The sequence below is a fragment of the Ostrea edulis genome, chromosome 2 (genome assembly GCF_947568905.1).
Source record: "Ostrea edulis chromosome 2, xbOstEdul1.1, whole genome shotgun sequence".
In the NCBI taxonomy this organism is placed as follows: Eukaryota; Metazoa; Mollusca; class Bivalvia; order Ostreida; family Ostreidae; genus Ostrea; species Ostrea edulis.
The window spans coordinates 1,596,374-1,621,447 of NC_079165.1; the positions used below are offsets into that span (position 1 = coordinate 1,596,374).

General features: G+C 37.8%; 3 protein-coding genes across 9 annotated transcripts in view; 1 reads left to right on the forward strand and 2 right to left on the reverse strand.

Moving 5' to 3' along the window:
- The window catches only part of LOC125680307 (N-acetylglucosamine-6-phosphate deacetylase-like), a 29,717-nt gene extending 27,952 nt beyond the window's left edge, over positions 1-1,765 (reverse strand). Inside the window, exon 1 of one of the 2 annotated variants that reach the window (XM_048919778.2) lies at positions 879-1,765. In XM_048919778.2, the coding sequence (XP_048775735.1) occupies positions 879-1,340 (462 nt within the window). In that variant the 5' untranslated portion in view covers positions 1,341-1,765. Of the gene's footprint in view, positions 1-512 lie in introns of both variants that reach the window. The other variant, XM_048919780.2, reaches the window with a different exon arrangement.
- A 5,126-nt stretch (positions 1,766-6,891) lies between these two features.
- Positions 6,892-25,074, reverse strand: part of LOC125680317 (fatty acid-binding protein 5-like) — a 42,462-nt gene continuing 24,279 nt past the window's right edge. The window contains exon 4 of one of the 2 annotated variants that reach the window (XM_056157263.1): positions 6,892-7,177. In XM_056157263.1, the coding sequence (XP_056013238.1) occupies positions 7,127-7,177 (51 nt within the window). In that variant the 3' untranslated portion in view covers positions 6,892-7,126. Of the gene's footprint in view, positions 7,178-24,338; positions 24,638-25,074 lie in introns of those variants that run through there. The other variant, XM_048919799.2, reaches the window with a different exon arrangement.
- LOC125680311 (uncharacterized) lies at positions 11,724-19,537 on the forward strand. 5 transcript variants are annotated; one of them, XM_048919787.2, is made up of 2 exons: positions 11,724-11,878; positions 17,986-19,537. In XM_048919787.2, the coding sequence occupies exon 2, from the start codon at positions 18,063-18,065 to the stop codon at positions 19,332-19,334; it is 1,272 nt and encodes a 423-aa protein (XP_048775744.2). In that variant the 5' UTR covers positions 11,724-11,878; positions 17,986-18,062; the 3' UTR covers positions 19,335-19,537. The 5 variants fall into 5 exon arrangements, with proteins under 5 accessions (XP_048775744.2, XP_048775741.2, XP_048775742.2 ...); XM_048919784.2 differs by lacking the exon at positions 11,724-11,878 and adding an exon at positions 12,336-12,461; XM_048919785.2 differs by lacking the exon at positions 11,724-11,878 and adding an exon at positions 13,448-13,934.

Here is a 25,074-nt window from a genome sequence, read left to right on the forward strand (position 1 = left end):
TCTTTCACGACTGACGTAATGTTTTTGTGGTATGGAAAAAAAGAAATTTAGTTTTACATTGTCGAAAATAATGCAATTATTAATTAGTACATGTATAATAATGAATTGGCCTACATTTATTGGCATTGAAAATTAATTGTTGGATGTGAATCAAAATTCTATGTAAGTAATGATCAGCTTTGTTGGTGAGTAACTCCCGATTCTTTTTCTTTCTTTCTTTTTTTGAAAGTGGTCATTGTTTCGACCAGTACAGGATTCGCCTATATTCCTAACAAATATGACGTAATTCAGTTCTCACATTGTGCGAGACTTATTCAGAAAAATGGAAAAAATATTTGTACCGTGCTGACGTACCACGAAAACACATTGACAAGAAGCTACACAGTTGCCCTTACCAAACCACCCTAACCAGTTATCACAATATCTGAAAATTACGAATGATGAATCCCCAAGATTCACAAATCAGACTTTGCTGAAGCAACTGCAAGTTCAACTATGTAGGCGGTACTCACATTGTATACATAGTACAGGAGTAGCAGCTGCTATACTCGTTGACTAGCTTCATCAGTCATCTGATAATTTGACTGTCCGACTGTCGGTAACTCAACACTGTCATCTTCACAAGTTTAGCATACAAAGACAGAAAAAAATGGAACTGTCGGGTTACGCGTATTTATATGGTCGACTTTTCATGCCTGTGTGTGCCTGGGTTCTTGAGTAATATACATATGTAGATATATACTGATATTTTATTGTCATGAAGAATTTGAGTTAGGAGCATCACATTTGGACCAGATATTGATAGAAGTTCATAGATTGAACTATGTGCAGGTGTATTTCTGTTTTCTCAAGAAGTTCTTTGTAGTTTAATTTCCTACCTCTTTGGATTGCCGGATTATCGATAACGGCGTGCTCTGTTCTTCTTGGGAAGGAGCTTTGCTGTCTAGAAGTGACATCACAGTCCTCCGCCGCTGTCTGTACAGAGCCAATGTCGCGTTTCTTAGATCCCTACCCTGCAATTTCTCCTCTTCTTTCAATTCCGATCTGATGATAGCAGCAGGTCGTTTTGTAAAGTCATCACAATGCTTTCTAAGACGAACTCGAAGTTGTCGGGCTTCTGTCTTGCGCGCATTGGGTTCAATTTGACAGGTGTGATGGTTCCTAGCTTTCACTACGTGTTTACCGTCAGAGTCCGTCGTCACCGACCTCTTACAGTTTTTGGAAACACTACAGATGTGCACAATATCCCCGTTTTTCAGAACATTTATCTTCCGGTAGACATATCCTTCAACGATTATAGCTTTATTCCCTCTGTTTGTTTCGGTGTGTTTTATCTCCATTTTCTTCCATTTAAATGCAGTATTTTAGTATATAACTAAAGAATATATGAGGAAATAACCAACTTGAAATGTTCTTTTTCACGAAAACAGCTATATTGATTTCCGGAAATGTGTTTATTTCCGGAAATGAAACAAAAGCCGTTTTCAGGAAATTTCATTGCTTGGTATGGAGAGTAGTAAACATGATTTGTTGTGCCTTAGCATATTGATTTTATAGTGGACTAGTTCAGGGACTATCACGAGGGGATGTACTCTACGACAGTGCAGCCACGTTAGTGACAGTGTTTATCCTGCTTGCCCTTTACGCTGATGACGTGCACTTTTTGTATGTTATAGATCATTTCCGACTCACCGTGTCCCAAACAGTGATAGATGGAACGTTTTGGAAATTTTTTTCCTGCATAGTTGACCAAACTCAAAACTAGATATCTTATTTTCCTGCTTTCAAACGTAACAGGTCAAACAGTGTGAAGGACATGCAGACAATCGTGCTTATTATATATAGTATATCTAGTAAATTGTTGCAAGAGATTGAAATATGTACAGATTCAATTATTTTTTGTAGGAAACTGTAAGATTTTAGTTAATCGTGTTATGTAGTAATCTAAAGTTGATGTTAAATAAATTGTTGTTTTATTTCTGTTATCCAGCGTAAGGAATACATGTAAGAAATAAATTTAATTTTTGAAAATACATGAGGGTATAAACTACGATGTTCCACGCCGTCATTTCTTTCATACTGGTCAGTATTTCCAGCCGATTAACGATACGTACTATATTCATAAAGATTCATGCGCGCATTGTTCACAACTACAGCGTATTTATGAGGAATAGACTGTCATTTCGATTTGTAAAGATATGAAAGACAAAAAACTATAGAAATGGAAATATTGGTATCTGTATTGTAGGCGAGAAAAGGAAAGTTAAAATCTTGCATTTCATTTTATTTTTTAATTCATGTGCATGACATGTATAAAATTAATTCAGAAATCAAAACGTGATACTTGTTTGTCCTTTTAACATAACAATTCCTAGCTGTATGTAATAGAACCTTGTATGTGTACATATTTTCTCAGGGATAAAGTTTTTCGACCGATGTTTCCGGAAATGTTTGAGGAGCGGTCCAAAGTGGACGAGACAGGGATAAGAAAATACCAAGAGGGATATCTTGATCGTATGAAGAAACAAGTGATTGACAAAAAGCTGAAACAAAACACGGACTGACAATCAAAACGTAGTATGTGTGCACTTAACTGTCAACTGTGAAAATGGGAGAATGTATGTATTAAAGTTCAGTATTGCAGTGTGAACTTTTGGAAGGGATTTTGCAGCTGTGATTTCACTTTATGTGTGTGTCGATCTTTAAAATAAAAACAACTTATATTTACTATAATAGTTCTTCTTACGAAAGGGAAATATTGTTTCCTGTGTTTCAACTTCATCTGGAGAGTATTTGTCACTTAATGTATTCATTATCAGATCTTGTAGTGCATGGTCGATTTCCTCTTTATGATAATCATTTTATATTTAGGAATTTTTATTTTGTCCATTGTTTGTATAAATAAACCAGCCAGTGAAGGACAGCTGAGAGTGCATTTGTTAATAAAGGCAGCTGTTGTATGATCAGACATCAAACCCCGACTTTTGTCAAAACCATAACTTTTTCATATTTTGTCCATGCAGATGCTTATCATGAATAAGATCTTTGATCCGCTCGCATCTGAGTAATGCGGCTTGGCCGCGGCAGACACTTGGTATTTCATGTTGCAAGAGATTTTGGAACTTATAGGAGAAATAAATGACAAAATCCTTTGATTTCTTGAATTACTTTATTGGGAGAACTTAATTTTTTCCAAAAAACCCTTAAAATTTGGATCATTTTATTAATTTCACCTTATTAAAATGATAGAAAATAGTACATATGACTTAATAGGAGAAATATTTCAAGCCCCATAAAATCTGTAAAATCCAGGAGCTTCCGGGGGCTTCGCCCCCTGGACCCCCACCAGGGCTTCGCCCTGAACCCACTGCCTCATAAAGTGGCGCCCCCCCCCCCCCCCCTCGTAACCGCAATTCCTGGATCCGCCCCTGTATATCATATTTTCCACATGATTATGTTATAAATGATTTAGAGAGAATAATGAAACTTGGACAAGCAGCATCTCGATAAGTATATCTAGAATTTTTTGTGTTGTATTTACAAGATACAATTATATCGTTAAATTGCGAGTTATGACTGTGTAATGAAATAGAACCCCCTAGTGTTACTAATTGGCTTTCGTGCATACAGAAATATACTACTCAAAATTTGATAAGGATCACTAGTTTATATGTGTGTAATTTCTGACTAACATAAGAAAAGACATAAATTTGACTCAGAAACGTGTTTACTCAGGTTATGAATGAAAATTCATGAACGGCATGAACTTTTATCAATATGGAATGCTTGAAATCTGATAACAACACCAAAAGGCATTTCATTACAAAAAGTTAACAGCAAACCAGAGAAAGAATTACACAGATTTTGGGGATAGTCCATCATTACACTTAGTCGATGAAATGTCAATAAAGGGTATGGTCTCCCCTTGCATCAATGACGGCTTGCCAACGTCCAGCCATGCTGTCAATAAACACCCGGATGTTTCCAATGGGAAGGTTGTTCGACTCTTCCACGAGGGCGTTTCCGAGCTCTGCCAAAGTCGTGGGTTGTGCTCTACGGCGTGAAAGGGCAACCTGCAGCATGTTCCATACATGCTCAATCGGGTTCAAGTCCGGGCGAGCGAGTTGGCCAGTCCATACGGACAATTGTCTCCTGCTTAAGGTACTGCTCCACCACCCTGGCGCGATGGGGACGGGCGTTATCATCCATCAGGATGAACTCAGGGCCAACAGCACCAGCGTAGGGTCTGACGTAAACATTGAGGATATCATCCCGGTAACGCACCCCCGTCATTGTTCCTCTCTCCAGGACATGAAGATCTGTTCTTCCATCCCTGCTGATTCCACCCCAGACCATGATGGAACCACCACCATAACGGTCATGTTCACTGATGTTGGCATCATGGAAACGTTCACGTTGTCGTCGCCACACTCGGTGCCTCCTATCTGTAAAGTCCAAACAATACCTGGACTCATCGGTGAACAGAACTTGAACCCAATCGTTCTGTGTCCAAGTGACATGATCTTCAGCCCAGTCCAATCGCTCCCGCCGGTGTCGAACAGTCAGAGGGACTCGAACACATGCCCTTCTCGAGTTGAGACCTGCATTGTGAAGCCGATTCCGTATCGTCTGAGTGGACACATTCACCCACGAGGCGTTCAGGAGGTCGTTACGTAGGCGGTTTGCTGTCCAGAAGGGATGGCGTCGTGCCTGAAGACCCACAAAATGGTCTTGGCGTTGGGTTGTCGACCTCTGAGGACCACCCCCATGTCGGTGTGCTGTTGTATCAAAAGTTTGCTGTCGGTTCCAGGCCCTGTTTACAACGCTCTTGCTGACGTTTAGTGCATTTGCAACGTCACGTTGTGAATAGCCAGCGTCAAGCATTCCAATACATCTGCCCAGTTGTTCTGTCGTCAGGCGACGCCTTACACGTTGAGGGGGCATTGTGTTGATAAACGTAGTGTAAACACTCAAGTGAGTTTGAAATTTTAGAAAGAATCAGACACCGATGCCTGAGTGAAAATCGTGCAATGGTAGCAAAAGCATAAACTGTGATGAAAAACGCATTTCCCATGGCATGAAATGCACGTGCAAGTTTGTTGAAGACGTTTTTGATTTCACTTGGACACAATATTGCCAGTTATGCAGTTATTAATATTTTAAACAGAAAAATATCTATGATCCTTATCAAATTTTGAGTACACTGTAGTATATTTCATTACATCACTATTTCTTTATCATGTAGGGATGCTGCATGCATGAAACCGCAAACAGCAGCGCTTTAGAGGTGGTAGTGCAATGCTCTACCGATTGTTCGTTTAGCAGAGATCTCACAAGTTTAGGCCTAAATTAGTGTTAAATCTAAAGCAAACTAGCATGGTGCCGTGCTATGCCCTTTTTGGCTGCCGCCTTGCCCTTTTTAATTGCACCATGCCCTTTTTTCTATATAATTTTTTTTTTTAAATATTTGTTAATATAAACAATTGTTCTTTATTTCACAAGGTTGATTGAAAAAGTTTAAGATCAAGACAGCAAGTATTAACTTTTAAAGAGGCTAAATGATTATTCTAATACTATCATAGAATGATACAATGAAAGTGTCCCAAAATTGTCTTGCTGCCACGAAAAGTGCCCTTTTGAACATATGATATGTGCGCCCTCTCTAGATCCTAGATTTAACACTATAAATGATATACTCATTCCCAATGTTGAATGTGTAGTTTTTCAGCAATTAACAGATTTAGACTTATTTTCTGATTATGAATAAAGTTGCTTGCTTGTGAATTATCATAATTGAGTTGTGGCTGATTTACCGGTAGATCCCCCCTCCCTCCCTCCCTTTTAGTGACTAAAATCTTTTTTTTAAAAGTTGGAACAGCAGTGTCAGATTTGACATACATACAAACAAATGCATTTAGATAAACAAATCAATTATTTGTTTTTATTTATTGATTTTATCAAGTATATAAAGTATAGCTAAAATAAACCATAAATTACAAAAGCGGCAAATTTACCATGGGACTTCAGGAAGTCCAAGCCTAAAAAGGGAGGGGGTTTAACCCCGGAACCCCCTCTGGATCCGCCACTGCATTATCACCCCTGCCTTTATCTCCTACAAACGATGATACAATTCCTCCACCCTGCTCTCCATTATTGTCTGGTGGTCGTTCAATGAAGACTCACGTCTCTACTCACTTTTCACATTAACGTCTAACCCGATCTAAAGTTTAAGATGATCAGGTGCATACATGTACATGTATCGCTTGGCAAATTCTGGTAGCCGGTTTTGATGGTTTAACTATAATCAAATTCGAATAGGCCCTGCGCTGTATCTATTCAAACAGGGCCGGCCGCGTATCGTTTCGTAAGCTTTAGTAGCCAGTATTCAGTCATATACTAAAACAATTATTGATCCAGAGCCTAGCGTCGTGGTAAACGTTTCATATTTTTGTCTTCTCCAGCACCACTAGCCTATTTCCAACAAACTTGGTACAAATCATCCTTGGGTGAAGGGGATTCAAGTTTGTTCAAATGAAGGGTTATGTCCCTTTCAAATGGGAGATAATCACGAAAATGCCAAAACAGAGTGGGGTCATTTAAAAATCTTCTCAAGAAACACTGGGCCAGAAAAGATTACATTTACATGACAGCTTCCTGATATAATGCAGATTCAAGTCTGTTAAAGTTATGGTTCCCAAGGGTAGGGTGAGGTCACAATATGAGAGTCAAAGTTTTACATCCGAGTATATATAGGGAAAATCTTTAAACAATCTGACCTTTGATCCGCTCGCGTAGATCGCTACACAGATCTGAAGTAACCCAATTGAAGGTCATTGTCACAGATGGATCGAATTTTCTTAAAGTAAATATAAAAGAAATGACACACTGCACAACACTTTACACTATATATATTTTTTCCACTTTTACAGATTACATTTTGTTACTTTACAATATATATATATATAGGGCCCTAATTTGGAAATAAATCATATTCTATTCTATATATATATATATATTTCTCCACTTTTACAGATTACATTTTTGTTTACTACAGTTCATTAAATAATTAAAGTTGGTTTCTGCTCTCACATATGTTCTTCTTCCCAAACTTTGGCGGGTAGAGGTATTATGTGCGAATGGCAATATTTCCTGTATTTGGTCTACCTGTACCTTGGACCTATAATATAAATATCATTTCAAGAATACATACTGTATCGTTACACAACAGTTTACTATGTAAGTAAACTTCATACTGTACATTTGATAAATCCACTATAACGTTAATACTGTGGTTTTACATTTTACCACTACTTCTGTATACATCGCATATTTTGCTATACAACGTATATACACTGTACTACACATACAAAAAGTTACGCATATGTAACTTTACTACTACTCTATGAGCATAAAAGTTCTACCCATATTTACTCATTACTTTGATATAATATACTAACTTCTGGTACGTTATGACGCGTGAAACAATATTACATGTACAATATGCAAACTTGAGATTACTTTTACTATAAAGTTGTAGGATAAGAGAAAATGGCAAAGCTGTTTGCAGTGCATCACGGTATTTCCTAAATATATTGAATAAAGATAAACTTACATCAGAAGTGAAGCGATGACAATCTGGTTTATAAGAGAAATTAGAAAGTGGTTTTCAATATACAAAACACTGTGTGCCAACCATCTCTGTGCACGCCTTGCCTGCTACGCCCAAACTAACTCGCAACTGGTATTTCAAGTGAATATATACACAGGTATCTAAATTTAGACCTGGTGAACATCATTAACTTTACCTGTATGGAAGCAAGTTAGGAATAAAATTATATACATTTAATTCTTTTGTACAAGGTTAAAACTAGGGAAAGTAGTTTGGACATAAAATGTGACAGTCATTTTCTCATGACCTTTCTTAATGCCAATCAAATACAGGCTGTCAGATTTCTGCCAGCGATGTTTTCCCATAAACCCTTGTGTCAATTTACATACGTTAAAGACACAAGGGTTTATAGGAATACTTCGCTGTGTCAATTTACATACTTTCAAGATCCCATGGAATAAAATAGGTCCTCAATACCCCTTGCTTGTCGTTAGAGGCGACTAAATGGGGCGGCCCTTCGGATGAGATCGCAAAAACCGAGGCCCCGTGTCACAGCAGGTGTGGCACTATAAAGATCCCTCCCTGCTGAAAGGCCATTAGCGCCGAGCATAGGCCTAAATTTTGCAGCCCTTTACCGGCAATGGTGACGTCTCCATATGAGTGAAAAATTCTCGAATATAAACAATATCCAACCAACCAACATTTAAAAGATGACTGCGCCCATGATCAGAGGCTGCACAGGATCTGTTAAAACATGAATGTAAACAATATCTGCAGTCTCTGCGAGTTTTGTGTTATCCATTCTGTTAAAAAATCCCGATGAAGAGGAAACAATAAAAAAAATTCTTTGAATAGAAAATTAAAGTTGACCGACGTATAAAAAAAACCCAAATAAACATTTGATTAACAGTGCTCTAGCTAACATCGACATCATTGAAAGTACCGACACAGGTGGGTTGCAGTTAGAGTTACTGGTAAGAGATGTGTGTCAGAATTGTTTTAGGTCGGTGCAAAAATTTTAAAAAATTCTTGCATTCAAATCGTACCCATCACTATTCGTATGCGAGTCGTAATTGACAGTTTACCCTATTTGGTTGTATAATATTTTGTTGTTTGTGTAAACCGAATAAATCATTACAAAAGTTGAAAATCCTTATGCGAGCACATGATAATTATACCCCCCGCAACAAGTTGGGGGGTATACTGGAATCGGGTTGTCCGTCCGTCCGTCCGTCTGTAGACGCAATGGTTTCCGGGCTCTAAAGCATTATCCTTTCCACCTACCGTCACCATATCATACATATGGACTACCCATGGGATGAAGATGTTCCCTATCGATTTTGAGGTCAAAAGGTCAGAAGTCAAGCGCACTGGACATCGAAGTAGCAATATGGTTTCCGGGCTCTAAAGCGTTATCCTTTCCACCTACAGTCACCATATCATACATATGGACTACCCATGGGATGAAGATGTTCCCTATCGATTTTGGGGTCAAAAGGTCAAAGGTCAAGCGCACTGGACATCGAAGTAGCAATATGGTTTCCGGGCTCTAAAGCGTTATCCTTTCCACCTACAGTCACCATATCATACATATGGACTACCCATGGGATGAAGATGTTCCCTATCGATTTTGGGGTCAAAAGGTCAAAGGTCAAGCGCACTGGACATTGAAGTAGCAATATGGTTCCCGGGCTCTAAAGCGTTATCCTTTCCACCTACATTCACCATATCATACATATGGACTACCCATGGGATGAAGATGTTCCCTATTGATTTTGGGGTCAAAAGGTCAAAGGTCACGCGCACTGGACATCGAAGTAGCAATATGGTTTCCATTTAAATTCTTTAATGGCTTTTTTCATCGCATGGACATGCTGTGTTCCTAGATACCTTTTGGATCATAATACTGAAGTTTTACCTATTACCAACACCCTTTGGGAGATTGGGGTAAGCGGGGGGTATTCTTAGTGAACATTGCTCACAGTACCTCTTGTTAAACTTTGTGGGAGAGAGATTGCTGCGACGTGTTTATGAATTATCTGGGGATTCATTATCTGTATGACGCAATCTGATTGGCTGATAGTTCTCATTAATATTCCAAATGAAAAGGTCATGCAAACGTGACCCTCTATTGCTTGTATAACGATCAACGTGAGCGGATCAAAGGATCTGATTTTAATCAGCTTCTCAATAACCACTGCGTCAGAAAAGTTTAACTTTACAGCTTTCTGATATAATAGTGCAGATTCAAGTTTGTTAAAACCATGGCGACAGGGGAAGGGTGAGGCCACAATAGGGGGTATATATATGGAAAGTCTTTAAAAATCTTCTCAAGAACTACTGGGCCAGAGAAGTTTAAATTTACATGAAAGCTTTCTAATACAGAGTAGATCACGTTCGTGAAATTCATAGTCTCCGGTAACGTGTGGCCACAATGGAGGATCAAAGTGTTGTATGCCGATATATAAAAAATGTTTACACTATATATATTTCGAAGAATAGCCGTTTTCCTCGCCTAGTTCACCCATACTTCATAGACTTTTATGCGACATGTACTCAAATACATTATATGCTTGTTGAAATAACACTATACATGTATTTACGTGAACCCATTTTAGCAAATCGAAGGATGAAACAGGGGGGTAACTTAGGTCCTACACTATTTGATGATATTTTTAAATATTATACATGTATATGTATTGGCAACTCGACTATGTTTGCCTGAATACTTAGACCCAATGTCCATTGGTCGAGAAAACTAATTATTGATAACATATATGGAATATATTCAAGAAATAATCATTGCGCTCAGAAATTATTGCATCATCCTTAATTATATAACTGTGCTCTAACAAGGAACTGCGTGACCAAAATTTAGACCAATCAAAACTCATTATCGAAATCGCATGTTTATCCGATACGGTCGAATAAAACGCTTGTAACTTTTAAAGCAATAACCACCATGGACGATGGCTGGGAATTTTTGCTCTCACAGTTTGCAGAATCCGTATATAGAAAATCAGATACATGTTGAAGATTCGTTGCAAAGTATGACGCTCGATCTACCGGGCCTAAAAAATGTACCTCATGGATTTCGATATTCACTGTAGGAGATATTTTGGACATGATGGAGATTTGAGTGCGCCAAATTTCTCCACTCCTGAGGTCGAGATGAAAAATGAACGATTTGAACCGGTGTCCGATGATGAAATTCAGCGTTTGATAGACTCACAAAAAATCTTAACACTCGTAAAAATACTAAATGGGCAATTGAAACGTTCAACAAGTGGCGTGCCACACGGGACAATGTCCCACTTTTGACCGAGATGAATTACTGGATGCAACGATTTGTGTTGAAGTAAGAAAACAAGAAGACAGCTCGGAATATCCAATACGTTTATTTGAGTTTGTTTTATTGATAATTAAATGAACTAGTTTGTTTATATTGTTTCTCCTCCAATGTAAGGTCAAATGTCATTGAGATTGTCGATTCACCCTGGCGTGCTCTATCTTGATAGAGTATGGTTGTTAGAGCACAACAAGTCATGGTGTATCAAAAATAAAAACACAGTGATCATGAAAGGAAAAACACCACAGCAATGATACAATTATTGATAACATATATGGAATATATTCAAGAAATAAATTTCATTTTTTATTTTAAAAAATTACATGAGGGTATGAACTGCGACGTTTCAACACCAACATACATTTCTTGAAGCGTCGCAATTCATACCCTCATATATACAGGCTCTCGACATTTTAAATATCTAAAATGAAAAGAACAATTGTCTTCCTATAAACTTTGTTTATAGGAAGACAGTTTTTGTTAAATTAAAGATATTTAAAACGTCGAGTGTCTGCGCCTCGTATGCTCCAATTTTATGTTAGACTTTGATAACAGAATTAACACTGCGGTACAGATAAGATGGCACCTCTGTTAGATTTGTAATAACTCATGATATAAAAGATTCACAGTCACATTTCTCTTGAATATGTAGACTTCCTATTCATCTTCTGAACTCTTGTTGATCTTTCACTGTATGCTTTTGTCTAGCTGCAATGATACAGCCCTCCCCGATTTTTTTTTATTGTCATAGGATCTTTGCAAAGGCGCCAAATATTTTTACAAATAACGTGGCTTATTGGAGTAAGAGAGGCTACGTACTATACGTCAATATAAAATAGACTACAAACACTTCTGTTGCATTTTTAACCGGACAGATCCTACAGGAACCTAAATCGATCTCACCATTCTTATGATTTATGGTAAGATTAAAAATTCCGATTTTGAGAAGCAACATGTTTTTGATGAATATCCTTTTTCATTTTTTTTTCTTCATTTTTTTATGAATTGACCTACATTATAAGGGCTGTTTAGAAACTGACACTGTCGTTTGATGTGTAAAACAGTTTGTTTATTCTTAAAAGGTATATCTTCTCAATTATTGCGATAATTTTTAAATGTTGTTTTCTCTATGTGTGCGATGCAGCAATGTGAACTCTGACAGTAGGCTTTGTAGTCCATAAAAATTGCGAATTAAATTCCATTGAGGTAAATGACAGTAATAATTGCATTAAACTTTTTAAAACATGATTAGATGTGTGTACCCACGCTCCACTTTAAGTTGCTACTGATCAACATGGTCCATAATAAATTAAAATTCTAAAACTACATGCAGTAATAAAAAGGGAATCCTGTTCGTTTCCAGTCTAAGAAAAAATACCCCTTCGAGAGCCTCAGTGCTGTTGACGCACTCTCGTGGATTTTTTGCTTCTTCGGTGTTAGTAAGTAATACTAAAAGGATATGATCAAGGCTAAGTACGGAAGCGCTTCTAGGTATTGTTGAAGGTATGTACATGTGTGTGTCTTCTGTAATGTATCAAATGATCGACATGCATGACATTGAAATCAGCGCTAACGAAATCTTGAGTAAATGCGAATCGGAACCATCGATATCGTACATCCATCATCACGCGTAGAAATGGGGGGCGCGGATCAGATAATGGACTAATCGTGCTAATGTCTAAGGGATATCTTCTTCTAAATGTTATCCTTACAATGTCAAGCAATATAGATAACGTATGTAAAATCGTTCAAATATTTTTCAAAGATATGAAAGCTTATCACGTGTGTGTATCGATGAGACCCCAAAACTAATTAATGCACGTCCTCTCTCTGTTTTATGACTGCATGAAGTCGTCGTGGACAGCCATGTTAATCTTGAGCACTCTTTAATAAATACTTCCGAAATCCAGGATCACACGTGTACGAATGCATATCACACCACAGGAACCGGTTATTTTGTCTGTAAGGTCTACACATGTACCATACAACCCCTAGTTACTGGGGGTGAACACGCCGTGTGTAGTAGAATATTAAATCTGACATTGACACACTTAAAAGTTTAATCCCAGGCCTTCTCTGCTTCACATATATGATCAATAGACCGTGGTGTCCATTCTACATAAATCTACAGAGACCAGTACAAATTGTCGCTAATCGCTCCTACAATTTGAAATATCGTTAGATAAATAAATGTATTTAAAGATGATTTGAATGTACAATGACTATGTACGGAGTGACATAAATGGATACTGGTAGTCTTACACGGTTTTACGTTTTCTGTTGTTCGATTGACATAGCATTTGTACACCGCATTTGCTTGATTTGAAGTTTGTATAGATCTACTTATAGGGTTACCGGAACCGAGATTCCGGTTACTGGGAGTATCTAATCAGAAGATGTAATGTTTTACACTTCTTATAAAAGATGGAAGATTTTTCATCAATTACATCATTTTCTATGTTTAAAAGTTTATACATTATATCGTACCAGGATGTGGGGGTTACCATTGACGCTATGTGTGGAGGTGCTTTTTAGTAATGGAAATATTTCAAGACTTTCTATAACCTTAACTTGATCATACTATTAAGTTGATGGGATATTTGTTAATGATATAATAGCACAAAGTTTCAATAATAATGGTACATTCTTTATTTAGACAGGATAGCAAAATTGGTATCAAATGACTAGTCAATGGGGTTGTAAAGTTCGGGGAATTTTTTTTTTTTTTGGTGAAGTCCTTAAATGTATTTGCATCACATCATTTACATGTGCTAATTTACAAGTTAAAGTCTTAGTACATGTGTACCAAACGGAGAAGTACAATAGCGACCGAAAAGCGAAGGACTGTAAATAGTGTAGCCCCCATATCAATACATGCAAGTGTAGGTTGTTAAGCTTTTTACGATCACTATGGGATTATTTTCCGAGCGAAGTGAGTAACCAGTGAGCGATAAATTGTGGACATGTAAATTACAGGTATTATCATAGTGCGCAGAATTGTTTAATTCTGTGTCTGTGTGATTGAATGTGGTTTAAGACACAGGGCTATGACACAGTCTAAAAAGTTCGGATTGTGTCAACTCCGTGGGATAAGGTCATCCAAAGTTTGTTCGATGTAGATCTACCGATGGTTTATTTTCCCATCGTAAGGTTTGTTAAAAAGTGTGACACAAAATAATTTAAGACATTCAACAAATTAAATGAACTGAATTCCAAAACATACATGTACGTACCAGGCAAAATGATTTGTTTGCTATGAATGTGTCGTAATTTTTATTTAGGAAATGATAAATGTCAAAATTACTGCTAAAGATTGCAAGATGTTTAAATTTTCATATGTCAGTGGTATTGTTTAATATATTTTGTTATGGTCCACGTGTCGATTTTTTTCTTGCTTCTCCTTTTAACATTGAAAAAAGTGTAAACATGCTTGTAATCATCGTATTTCGAGATGCTTATTGTGTGATCATCAGCTATAAATTTGGACCTACATGTATACACAGTGCTTACGGCCGTAGCAGTGAGGATTCCAACACCCGATGATGACAACGGATCTACTTTTTTAAGGTCATTTCGGAAAGACCCGTGATTCTCACTTCGAAATGCCGTGCGTTTGGCGAAGAACAATCTCGTCTTCGGTTTAATGCAGCCATGGTACAAGCGGGGCTCAAACTTACGGAAGCATATTAGGGCTGCAGCAGTATCTTTTTTTTAGTTATTTGTTATAACAGATTATCAATCTGTTAAAACGAGTTTTTGATCTGTTAAAACGAGTTACTGATCTGTTATAACAAATTATTAATTTGTTATTTCCAATTACTAATTTGTTATAAAAAATTATTAATTTATTATAACAAATTTAACAGATTATAATATCAACGACAAGAGATCATGATAGACAATCGTGAATTTTCTCTCCATAGTCTCCACATACCAGAGGTCAGTGTCAAAATACAAAAAAGCTATAATGGCCCAATCATAGTATGAGGAGCGGAAGAAGAATTCACACTAAATATCTCCCCTTTCTGAGAAGGGAAGGTATGATTATTCATAAATATTTATAAAGAAAAAATTAAAAATATGTGAAATACCACCGATACAAAAACTTTTCAGTCATGAACATGCATACATTTTCAAAATGGGTTTCCTACAAACTGAAAGTTATGTGTTCAATATCAGATCTAGCACCATGTACTAGAAGGCTTTATAAGTTAAAATAATTCACAGTAGTAACTAAAGTGACAATAAAGCAAAAAAAAAAAAAATAGGTTCATAGGCCTTAAAGATCGCCCGAGTCTGAGCTAATCTGCAAAAGCTAAATATAATATGAATAGAATTATATGTAGCATAGATATGCAACCAGGAAAATTAGTATCGATTTCTTATAGCCTTTTGCAGTAGTGACAATGCTCAGGTAACTTGAAATAACAAATTGATTATCTGTTATAACAAATTATTAATTAATTAACATCATTAATTTGTTATAACAAACTAAAAAAAAAGATACTGCTGCGGCCCTGATATGCTGAACCATACAAACTCATGACCTCCCGTTTACGAAGCGAACGGTCTCGCACCGCGATCGGTCGTTTCTACAGACCATACTGTTTTATTTTTTAAAATATTTCATATTTTACCTAAGTCTTACCTTTGTGATAACTGTTAGAGTATAAGTGTTGTTCACATGAAAGGTCACCTTAGTTTTCACATACGGTTCTGTTATGTCATTCACGGCTACTGCGGTGAGCTATCATTTTGCTCCAAACGTTTCCTTTTATGAGTGTATAAAGACAACACGCGCTCCATGCTTTGACAAATGTCTTTTTAAAGCAATTGCGTCCGTTTTTCTGTAATTTTCCAATCATTGCCAATTATTATCGGATAATTAGCAACATAATGACACGTGTCACGAAACGTAAGCCTGACCTATGTAAATATGAATTCTTGTAGCGTGAAGAAAAATCAAGCTGAAGACTAAGACCACAGGCACCTAAAGTGTGGATAGGCTTATATAATGTAACCCCCCCCCCCCCCCCCCCCGAAATAGAAAGAAATAATATAAAACCAAAAAATTATTTAAAATAGGAGATTAATCTCACAAGTGGTCATTTCAAAAGCTTGCAGAAAGTAGAAATTTACTATGCAGAACCCACTTTTAAAGGTGATCGGCGGGGATATCACATATTTTAAATAAATTTTTGGTTTTATATTATTATTTTTTTTATTGGGGGGGGGGGGGGGGGGGCTATGTACATAAAGCCTATCCACACTTCAGGTGCCTGTGACTAAGACAAGTTTGACAATGTGGTAAAAACACAAAAATTAATAGTTGTAATGCTGGAATACCAGGACAAAAAAGTATTTCGTAATTTAAAATATGTCTTCTATGCTTCCCTATACAAGCCATGATAGTGCGAATATATATATACGTTACCCTCAACTACATGCAATATTCATAATATATACATGTATATCGTTTTGACAATATTATTGCACATTGGATCACATGTCATGCAAAAATGACTTAATGATGTCTAGTTTTGGCATCATAATATAGTTTCTTCACTGCATATCATATCAAGTGGACTTAATGATATAAAAGATAGACTTAATATACTATGGTTTTGGTGTCATTGTTTAAAAAGACCGTATGCCATGTCCATGTTGTTTTGATATCATCTTATAACGTCTGAACCCACTGCTATATGAATATGACCTAATGAAATACAATTTAGACGAAATATTATAGATTTTAGACTGAATATGATGCGCATTCGACAATGTACATGTATTACATTGATTTGTCATCATAGGATAGGGTTTTCACAACATATTATATCAAGTAGACTTAAAGATTTAAAGAAAAGACTTAATGACATAAAGAATAGACCTAACGATATAAAGAATAGACTTAATATTGTATGTTATTGACAATATGATGCGTATTTTGTAGCCTTAAGACAACCGTGACCTTCCATATGCAAGTGCGGGATATGTGTAGTTAGGTCCACGAGATCATGGAACAGGCGGGATATGTGTAGTTAGGTCCACGAGATCACGGAACAGGCGGGATATGTGTAGTTAGGTCCACGAGATCACGGAACAAGCACTTTTTGGTCCGTCTGCTGGCCTTTCTCTTTGTACGCTTGATATCATAGCTGTTGAACTATACAAGATAGGGAGGGGGCCACATCCCTCGTTTGAAATCTGACACATGCATGTGCAGTGTCTTTACAAGACCACCATATTGCTCCACACTAACTCCATAGAGGGTAGAATTAGTGCGTCATAAGAGTACTCAAGTTCTGAGATATAAGCTCTTCTGTGATGGAGTTACGTTCAGTGTTCTGTTGAACACTTGGATGGGTACAAGATGTATACACATGTTATAGACTAGCTATGTAAATAAGGATAAAAGTTATGAAAGCGTAAATTTTGTGTATATCAGCCATTGGTATACATTCAACTAACCATATGAAGAATATTTGTTTGAACTAAACCATTACATTAAATATGAAATTATTTTTTATTTCCTCTTCTGTACAAGTGATACAGTACTTTAATCAAAGAAAGATGGTGATCATCGGTTTTTGTTTGAGCTATTTTATTATCAAATACTCAAACTTACTAAATTTGTGTGTCCTAGCAGATTAGGTGGTTGCATGATGTCTAATAATCATCCTTAATATATGAAGGCAGCGATAAGCATTTGTACCCACCGCGTGTGGACGAAAGTATGTTTTACGTCTCACCGTGTGTAAGAGTTCCACAAAGGGAAAGAACTATTGGGCAACTCGGAAATTGCATGTTGAAACTTTCTCCGTTCAGTTGCAACTCGTGTAGCCCGAGTTCAAACCCGAGTACGAAGTCGTCGTTGGTGAATTGAAAGGCCAAGGTCATTGATTTATAACTGAGGGTCAAAATCACTCTTAAAGTTTGAAATTATTGATCGTGTCTACGTTGGGGGGGGGGGGGGGGTGTATTGTTTCACAAAGTTTACATACATTGTTTTCAATTTTGTCTTTAGATATGACAGATGAACAGCACTGAGACCCTTATCCAATCATTTGAAGATACGTGAAATCTTTGTCATTCAAGAGAAATATGTCGACAGACAAAGATGAGTCCGCTAACGAGGAAATACTTTCTACAGAGGAGGTGCAGTCACTATCGTGTCCATGTGACTTCTCGAAAACTATCTACAAAACGATCCGTCAACCGAATGAACTGTCTCTTACTCTGCTGACCCAAAAGCTGCCAAAAGATGAGAAACAAAAAAGTTGTTCTGGATTTGGTAATCAGAAATTTCGTAAACCAACGCTGGGTAATACGCCTGTGTATCAGAAAATGAGTCCAAATTCCGGAGAGAAAAGATCTGTTGCAGAACGTCTGGAAGATAAAGAAAATTTCGGTGCCTCGAAATGTGCGAGAAAGAAATTAGACTACACCCAAGCACTGTATAAGAAGAAAGCGAATATGGCGACAATTCTAGAATTAGATTGTATGGACTCGGGAAAATCACCACCTGATCCACCGAAATTTACATTAGACTCCAAACGAAGTCAAATAGTGTCTATTTCTAGAAGAAAGTCCAGACGTCCGCAGTTTGAACAAACTATGTTTTACACGTGCTCACCGGAACAGCTATCTCTCCATAAAATGCGATGTTCCATTTACTCCAGTTTGGGAGGCAGTTGGAGCATCATAAATCCAGAAGAGTGTAAACGTGTTTGTTTTCAGTGCTTTAATAAAACGCGGGTAGAGTCATTTGACGATCTGACTCCTGGAGACCACATTTCAATTCATCGCGCCGCCGGGTATGAACACCACGCCATCGTGATTGAAGTGCTTCCCGATGAGAATGACCACACCCGCGGTGTTCTGAAAGTCATCCACCGCAGTGCGCACGCAGGGGAACTCGTGAAAGGCATTTTACTGTGCATGATCACTGTGGGACAGTACGGAAATTTAGCCTACTTGCGAGAGGAAAACGTGAATTTCGATCTCAAAAAGCAGGACGTCTACATAATTCAATACAAAAATAGACCTTTTACACGTTCGAAAATCATACGACGTGCACGTGCGGAGTTGGAGAATGACATTACCTTGTACAGTATATCTTCGGACAACTGTGAACACTTCGCTAACTGGTGTGCCACGGGGGAGTACTACAGCCATCAGATTGGGCTTTTAAAGGGAACTCTACAGGCACTTCTTTTTTCGGACTATGAGGGTTATAACCGAATGCTGAACTACCTAGCCGAGAATGGGTTGATGTGTGATGAATGCTTTAAAGAAGCCAAAAAAGCACAGGAGGAAAATCGGTTGTGGTCAGCAGAACCAAAAAACAATTCCATATCTGATATGCTTCCATGAGGGAAAAACTTTTCCAAGTTGCAAAATGCCCGATTGTGTTCACTACTTAATACGCCTTGGAAATTCTGTTTACGTCAGTATTTCATGAATTAGAAAGTAGAAATATCGCCAAAATGCACTAAACCAGTAATCTCATTTTATTTTGCATGCATGTCATTTTATTTATTTTTTGTTTTACATTTTATTAAAACTTCTAATTCCAATGTTTTGATAATCCATTTTTAAAACCTCACGCATCTTCAATGAACAATACACGCGTGGGATAGAGACGTATGTAAGTATTTGAACGCCCTTAAGTTTCATTCAGCAAGGTTTATGAAATAAGCTGAAAGTATGAGGTACATTAGCTATTACATTGTATTATGTTGGAGGAATATGATCATATAACCTTAAGTTTGGGAAGGGGGCACTTGACCATTTTATTGGCAGGGTGTGCAGAACGGATGGTGTGCACCTGCATTTTCCATAAACTTGTGGAAGTGATACTTTCTGCCCCAAATGTGACGTCAATAGTTCATATATATTGCTAGCAGGCCTTATTGCTAGCCCACTGGATGTGAAAGTTGAAGTGATGTCTTCTGCTCTAAATATGGCTGTCAGGTGCATGTCTGTTGTGTGAAAACTTTCCCTATTTTCGACTACTTCTCATGAACCAAGGGACCGATTCCAACAAGCCTGGCAAAAAACTTGCCTGGAAGAAGGAAATTTAATTTTTATACAATTTAAGTGAATAATTACTACCACTTCCACGAGGATACACCACCGGTAATTACAAAGTAGGTTTTAAAAATAATTCTTCTCAAGAATCTCTGGACCAGAAAAGTCATAACCCACATACATGTAGAACCTTCCCTGTACACAGAAGATCTCGGTCTGTTGAAATCCTAATCACTAGCGTCAGGCTGCGACCACTATCGGGGTTTTAAAGTTCGCATAGGAATATATAGGCGAACATAGATTGGGGATTTCTTTAAAACTTTTCTCTCCAAGACACACAAGGTTACAGTTAGTAAAGTTAACGATTTCTTTGAAGAGTGGATTCAAGTTTGTCGACACCAGGGCAGGGGCACAGTAGGGGTTCAAATATTTATACAAATTTATTTAGAAATATTCTTTTTACCTCACCTGAGCCAAAGGCTCAAGTGAGCTTTTCTGATCAAAATTTGTCCGTTATCTGTCTGTCGTCGTCGTCGTAAACTTTTCACATTTTCGACTTCTCAAGAAACACTGGGCCAATTTCAACCAAATTTACCACAAAGCATCCTTGGGTGAAGGGCTTTCAGGTTTGTTCAACTGAAGGGCCATGTGCCTTTCAAAGGGGAGATAATCACAAAAATAGGGTGGGGTCATTTATAAATCTTCTCAAGAACCACTGAGCCAGAAAAGCTGAGATTTACATGAACCTGACATAGTGCAAATTAAGTTTGTTCAAATCATGGCCCCCAGAGGTTGGATGGGGCCACAATAGGGGATCAAAGTTTTACATACAAATATATAAGGAAAATCTTTTTGACAAGAACCACTGAGCCATAAAAGCTTATATTTACATGAAAGCTTTCTGACATATTTCAGATTTCAATTTGTTAAAACCATAGCCCCCAGGGGTAGGATGGGGTCATAAGGGGAGATCACAGTTTTGGATACAAATATATAGGGAAAATCTTTAAATATGAGCCAAGGTTACTCAGGTGAGCGATGTGGCCCTTGGGCCTCTTGTTTAAAATCTGCTTCGCTTGGAATTTCATATCCAATAATTTTCGTATTGTGTAAATTCTAAGTGTGAAGTTCCACTTCAGCCCTATGTATGGATTTCAGGGCCGTAGCAGTGAGGTTCGTTATCGCGACAAAAGCTGTAGATCTATGACTCTCGGGGAAAATATTGGGACACACCAGAGAGCTACAGATCCACTAAATAAAACCTACAATTTCAGGTGCAGGAAAAACCTGTGCATGGTCCAGGCCTTATATCACTGTATTCATGTATCACTGTCTCAAACATTTAGAATAAAAGATTTCCTGATATACATTATGTATCTTACCCTTTTTACTTGTGTCCAAACATGTCTTTATTTATTAAATCTCCCGCCAACTTCCGCTCCAGTGGAACATGTTTTCTCTCTGGGTTTTCTTTTTTTATATTGATTGATCTATTGCATGATTGAATATTGTTTAACGTCCCTCTCGAGGATCTTTCACTTGTATGGATACATGTATGTCACCAATGTTGATGAAGGGCTACAAAATTTAGGCATATGCTTGACGCTTACAGCCTTTGAACAGGGAGGAATCTTTATCGTGCGACACGAGGCCTCGGCTTTTGTGGTCTCCTCGGAAGGACCGCCCCATAATAGCTGAAATATTACCAAAACGGCGTAAGAACGCAATCAATCAGTCAATCGCCTCTTACGACAAGCAAGGGGTACTGAGGACCTATAATAACCCGGATCTCCGGGGGTGGGGTACTAGGACCTATAATAAACCGGATCCTCACGGGATGTCCTCTTTATAGACGCTATAGCAAGTTCTCTCTACCCGGATTTTCTGTCTAGGTTATTCATCCTTTAAAAAGAATAAGGGTACTATTTAACTTACAGTTTTCAGACACCCGGGTGTTTCCATACACCAATAGACGATGTGTGCTTTACATCTAGTCTCCTCCCATACCCCGTCGTTAAGCACTTTGGCATATGACCACCCCATACCGTACCTCATTTCTATGAACAAGCTTAAGTGAAGATAACGTACATTGACCAATCTCATAAATCCAAAATTAAAACAAGGGCAAATACGGAGTCCTGGACATACCAGAAGTTAATCTCGACTGAGATTCGCCTTGACTGAATATTTGTGTGACCGGTCGACAGGGGATGCTTACTCATCCTAGACACCCGATCTCACTTCTGGTTAATCTCGGCTGAGATTCGGCGTGGCTGAATATTTGGACTGACGCCTTCACCGAATCTCGGAACAGTCCTTCATAATTCGTGTCTGGATTGATTGATTGATTGTATCTTGCTTAACGTCTCGCTCTAGAATTTTTCACTCATATGGAGACGTCACCAAGACCGATAAAGGGCTTCAAATTTAGGCCTATGCTCGGTGCTTACGGCCATTGAGCAGTGAGGGTTCTTTAGCGTGTCACACCTACTGTGACACTACCTATTTTAACGACTTAGGTCTGCCGCGGCCGGGATTCGAACCCCGGCCTTCTGCATGCGGGGCGAACGCTCTAACCTCTCGCTCACCGCGGTCATGTCTGGAAATTTACTTTCAGCTTCGGCCGGTTCTAGCAATTAATGTGCACTGAGGTGACATTGCTGTTCGCTTCATATAAGTTACTTGACTATTAAACCAAGTCTGTATCACTATTAATGCTGCATTACTTACCGTCTAAGTATGTAAATTCCATAAAATATACTATTACTAAATTTTCCGTTCAAATGATGAGTTTCATGGGGCAATATTTTAACTCCCGAAATTGAAGAGTTCCAATAGTTTAAATTAGCGATATACAAGACGGTATGTGGAGATACACTGTACCAGTAACTAGATAATACAGACTATAGGAACTCTTCAATTTCAGGAGATAAGATATTGTGCCATGGAAGTCATCATTTAAACGGAAAATTTAGTGACTTTTCATTCGAAGATTTTTATACCTAAACGGTAAGCAATGCAAATTTAATAGTGACAGAAAGTTAGTGTAATAGTCAAATCACTTATTTGAAGCGAACAGTAGTGTCACACAAGTGCACATTAATTGCTAGAACCGGCCGAAGCTGAAAGTAAATTTCCAGACATGAATTATGAAGGACTGCTCCGAGATTCGGTGAAGGCGTCAGTCCAAATATTCAGCCACGCCGAATCTCAGCCGAGATTAACCAGAAGTGAGATCAGGTGTCTAGGATGAGTAAGCATCCCCTGTCGACCGGTCACACCTGCTGTGAGCCCTATATCTTAATTGATCAGGTAAACAGTAATCAGATTCTGTACTGTAGATTCCTTACTATACATGTACGCGAGTACTTATTATCGCGAAATGACTCATGGACGTCAAATCGGGAGAACATAAATTCGCGAGCGCTGTTTATATCGAGAGTTTTTGCATGTAATTTGGCAATAAAAAAAATTAAAGCGAGTGGTTTTATTTCGCGAGTGGTGTTTCTCGCGGATTTACGCGATGATAAATTCCTCGCTTATATTTAGGAATTTACTGTATGAAAATAAGTTTGTTCTAACAGTTAGTATCAAACACATCATCTGGAGTGTGTATCTGGGATACACGGGTCTTACTACAAGCGAGGATATACCTGGCATGGAAGACTTAGGGTAATCGCGTTTTATTTTTGCAGCAGATATTACTAAGCAAGATATGGTCCTAAAAATGGCAAGCTGAAGACACGCACTGTTCGCAGCACACGGTCATTTGACCCACACATATTGTATATACCCGTCTAGTTTATTATTCATATGCTGGTATAACACTGATATTGTCTATTGACATTAATTGTTTACACTCGATTTGCAAGTCATTTGTACTTGCTTCCTTATATGTTGCATCTACATGTAGTTTGTAGTTAATGTTGTAATCTTTTCTGAAATTTCTTTCTTTATAAACTGTCTTTGCTGTTATGCCATCTGGACCCAAAATGGAACTAAACTTATCTGATTTGTGTTAGGCATAATGAACTAGAACACGTACATTGTCTTAAACATTGTACTCGAGGATAGACCTATGAACGGGCGTGTACAAACATTATACTCAAGGATGGACCAATGAACGGACGTGTACAAACATTGTACTCGAGGATTAACCAATGAATGGACTTGTACAAACATTGTACTCGAGGATGGACCAATGAACGGACGTGTACAAACATTGTACTCGAGGATTAACCAATGAACAGACGTGTGCAATTATTGTTCTTGGCTGTGTAACTACACCCCATTTGAAACTTGCATGAAACGCATGGAATATTTCAATAATGTAAGAAAATCCCAAACGGTATTGCATACCATTTTATGGACAATAGATATCACATACAATAAATAAATCTGTTTCAAGCATTGACAGAACTTAGAATGTAATGAATCTCCACATCGCCATTGGATGGATATGAAACAATGAACTCCAATGTTCCGAACATTACAACAACTAAGATGGAATTCCTTCAAAAAGCGCCGTACGAAGACATGCGATTGGTCAAATGTTCACTTTTGTGAAGTGATGCAACCATATCTGTGATTGGTCAGGCAGATTTCTTGTATTTTGACATCATGGACAATCCATTACATGTTGTTTGCTGTAACAGAAAAAACAAAACTTCAAGATTTATTATAACATGACACAAACAAATACCTTGTCAATTGGAAATACGTAAACCTACAAAAACGTCCCTATTATATCTAAACAACCCCTCCCCCCCCCCCCCCCCCCCCCCCCTCGGTTGGGGCATTTGGAATACTAGTGTCACGCATTTCTTAACTCTGCATCAAATAAAACATCGGGAGTATGAAATTTGTGCAAAATGGCTGCTTCCAACCGCTGTGTTAGTCACTAATTAGTAATTAAAATGTTTTCAAACTGACAATGGTGAAGTCTCATCGTTTCTGACAAATATTTATTGTACAAATGACTTTGAACAATTTTATAATCATATATTGATTTAATATGAAAATAGAGACTCGTAATTAGGACGCTCGAAATTATTTTTCCGCTTGCCGGAAAGGCCCGAAAATG

What these genes read in the sequence shown, in the direction of transcription:
- LOC125680311 (XM_048919787.2), top strand. Translation starts at nt 18,063, where the DNA reads ATGTCGACAGACAAAGATGAGTCCGCTAACGAGGAAATACTTTCTACA.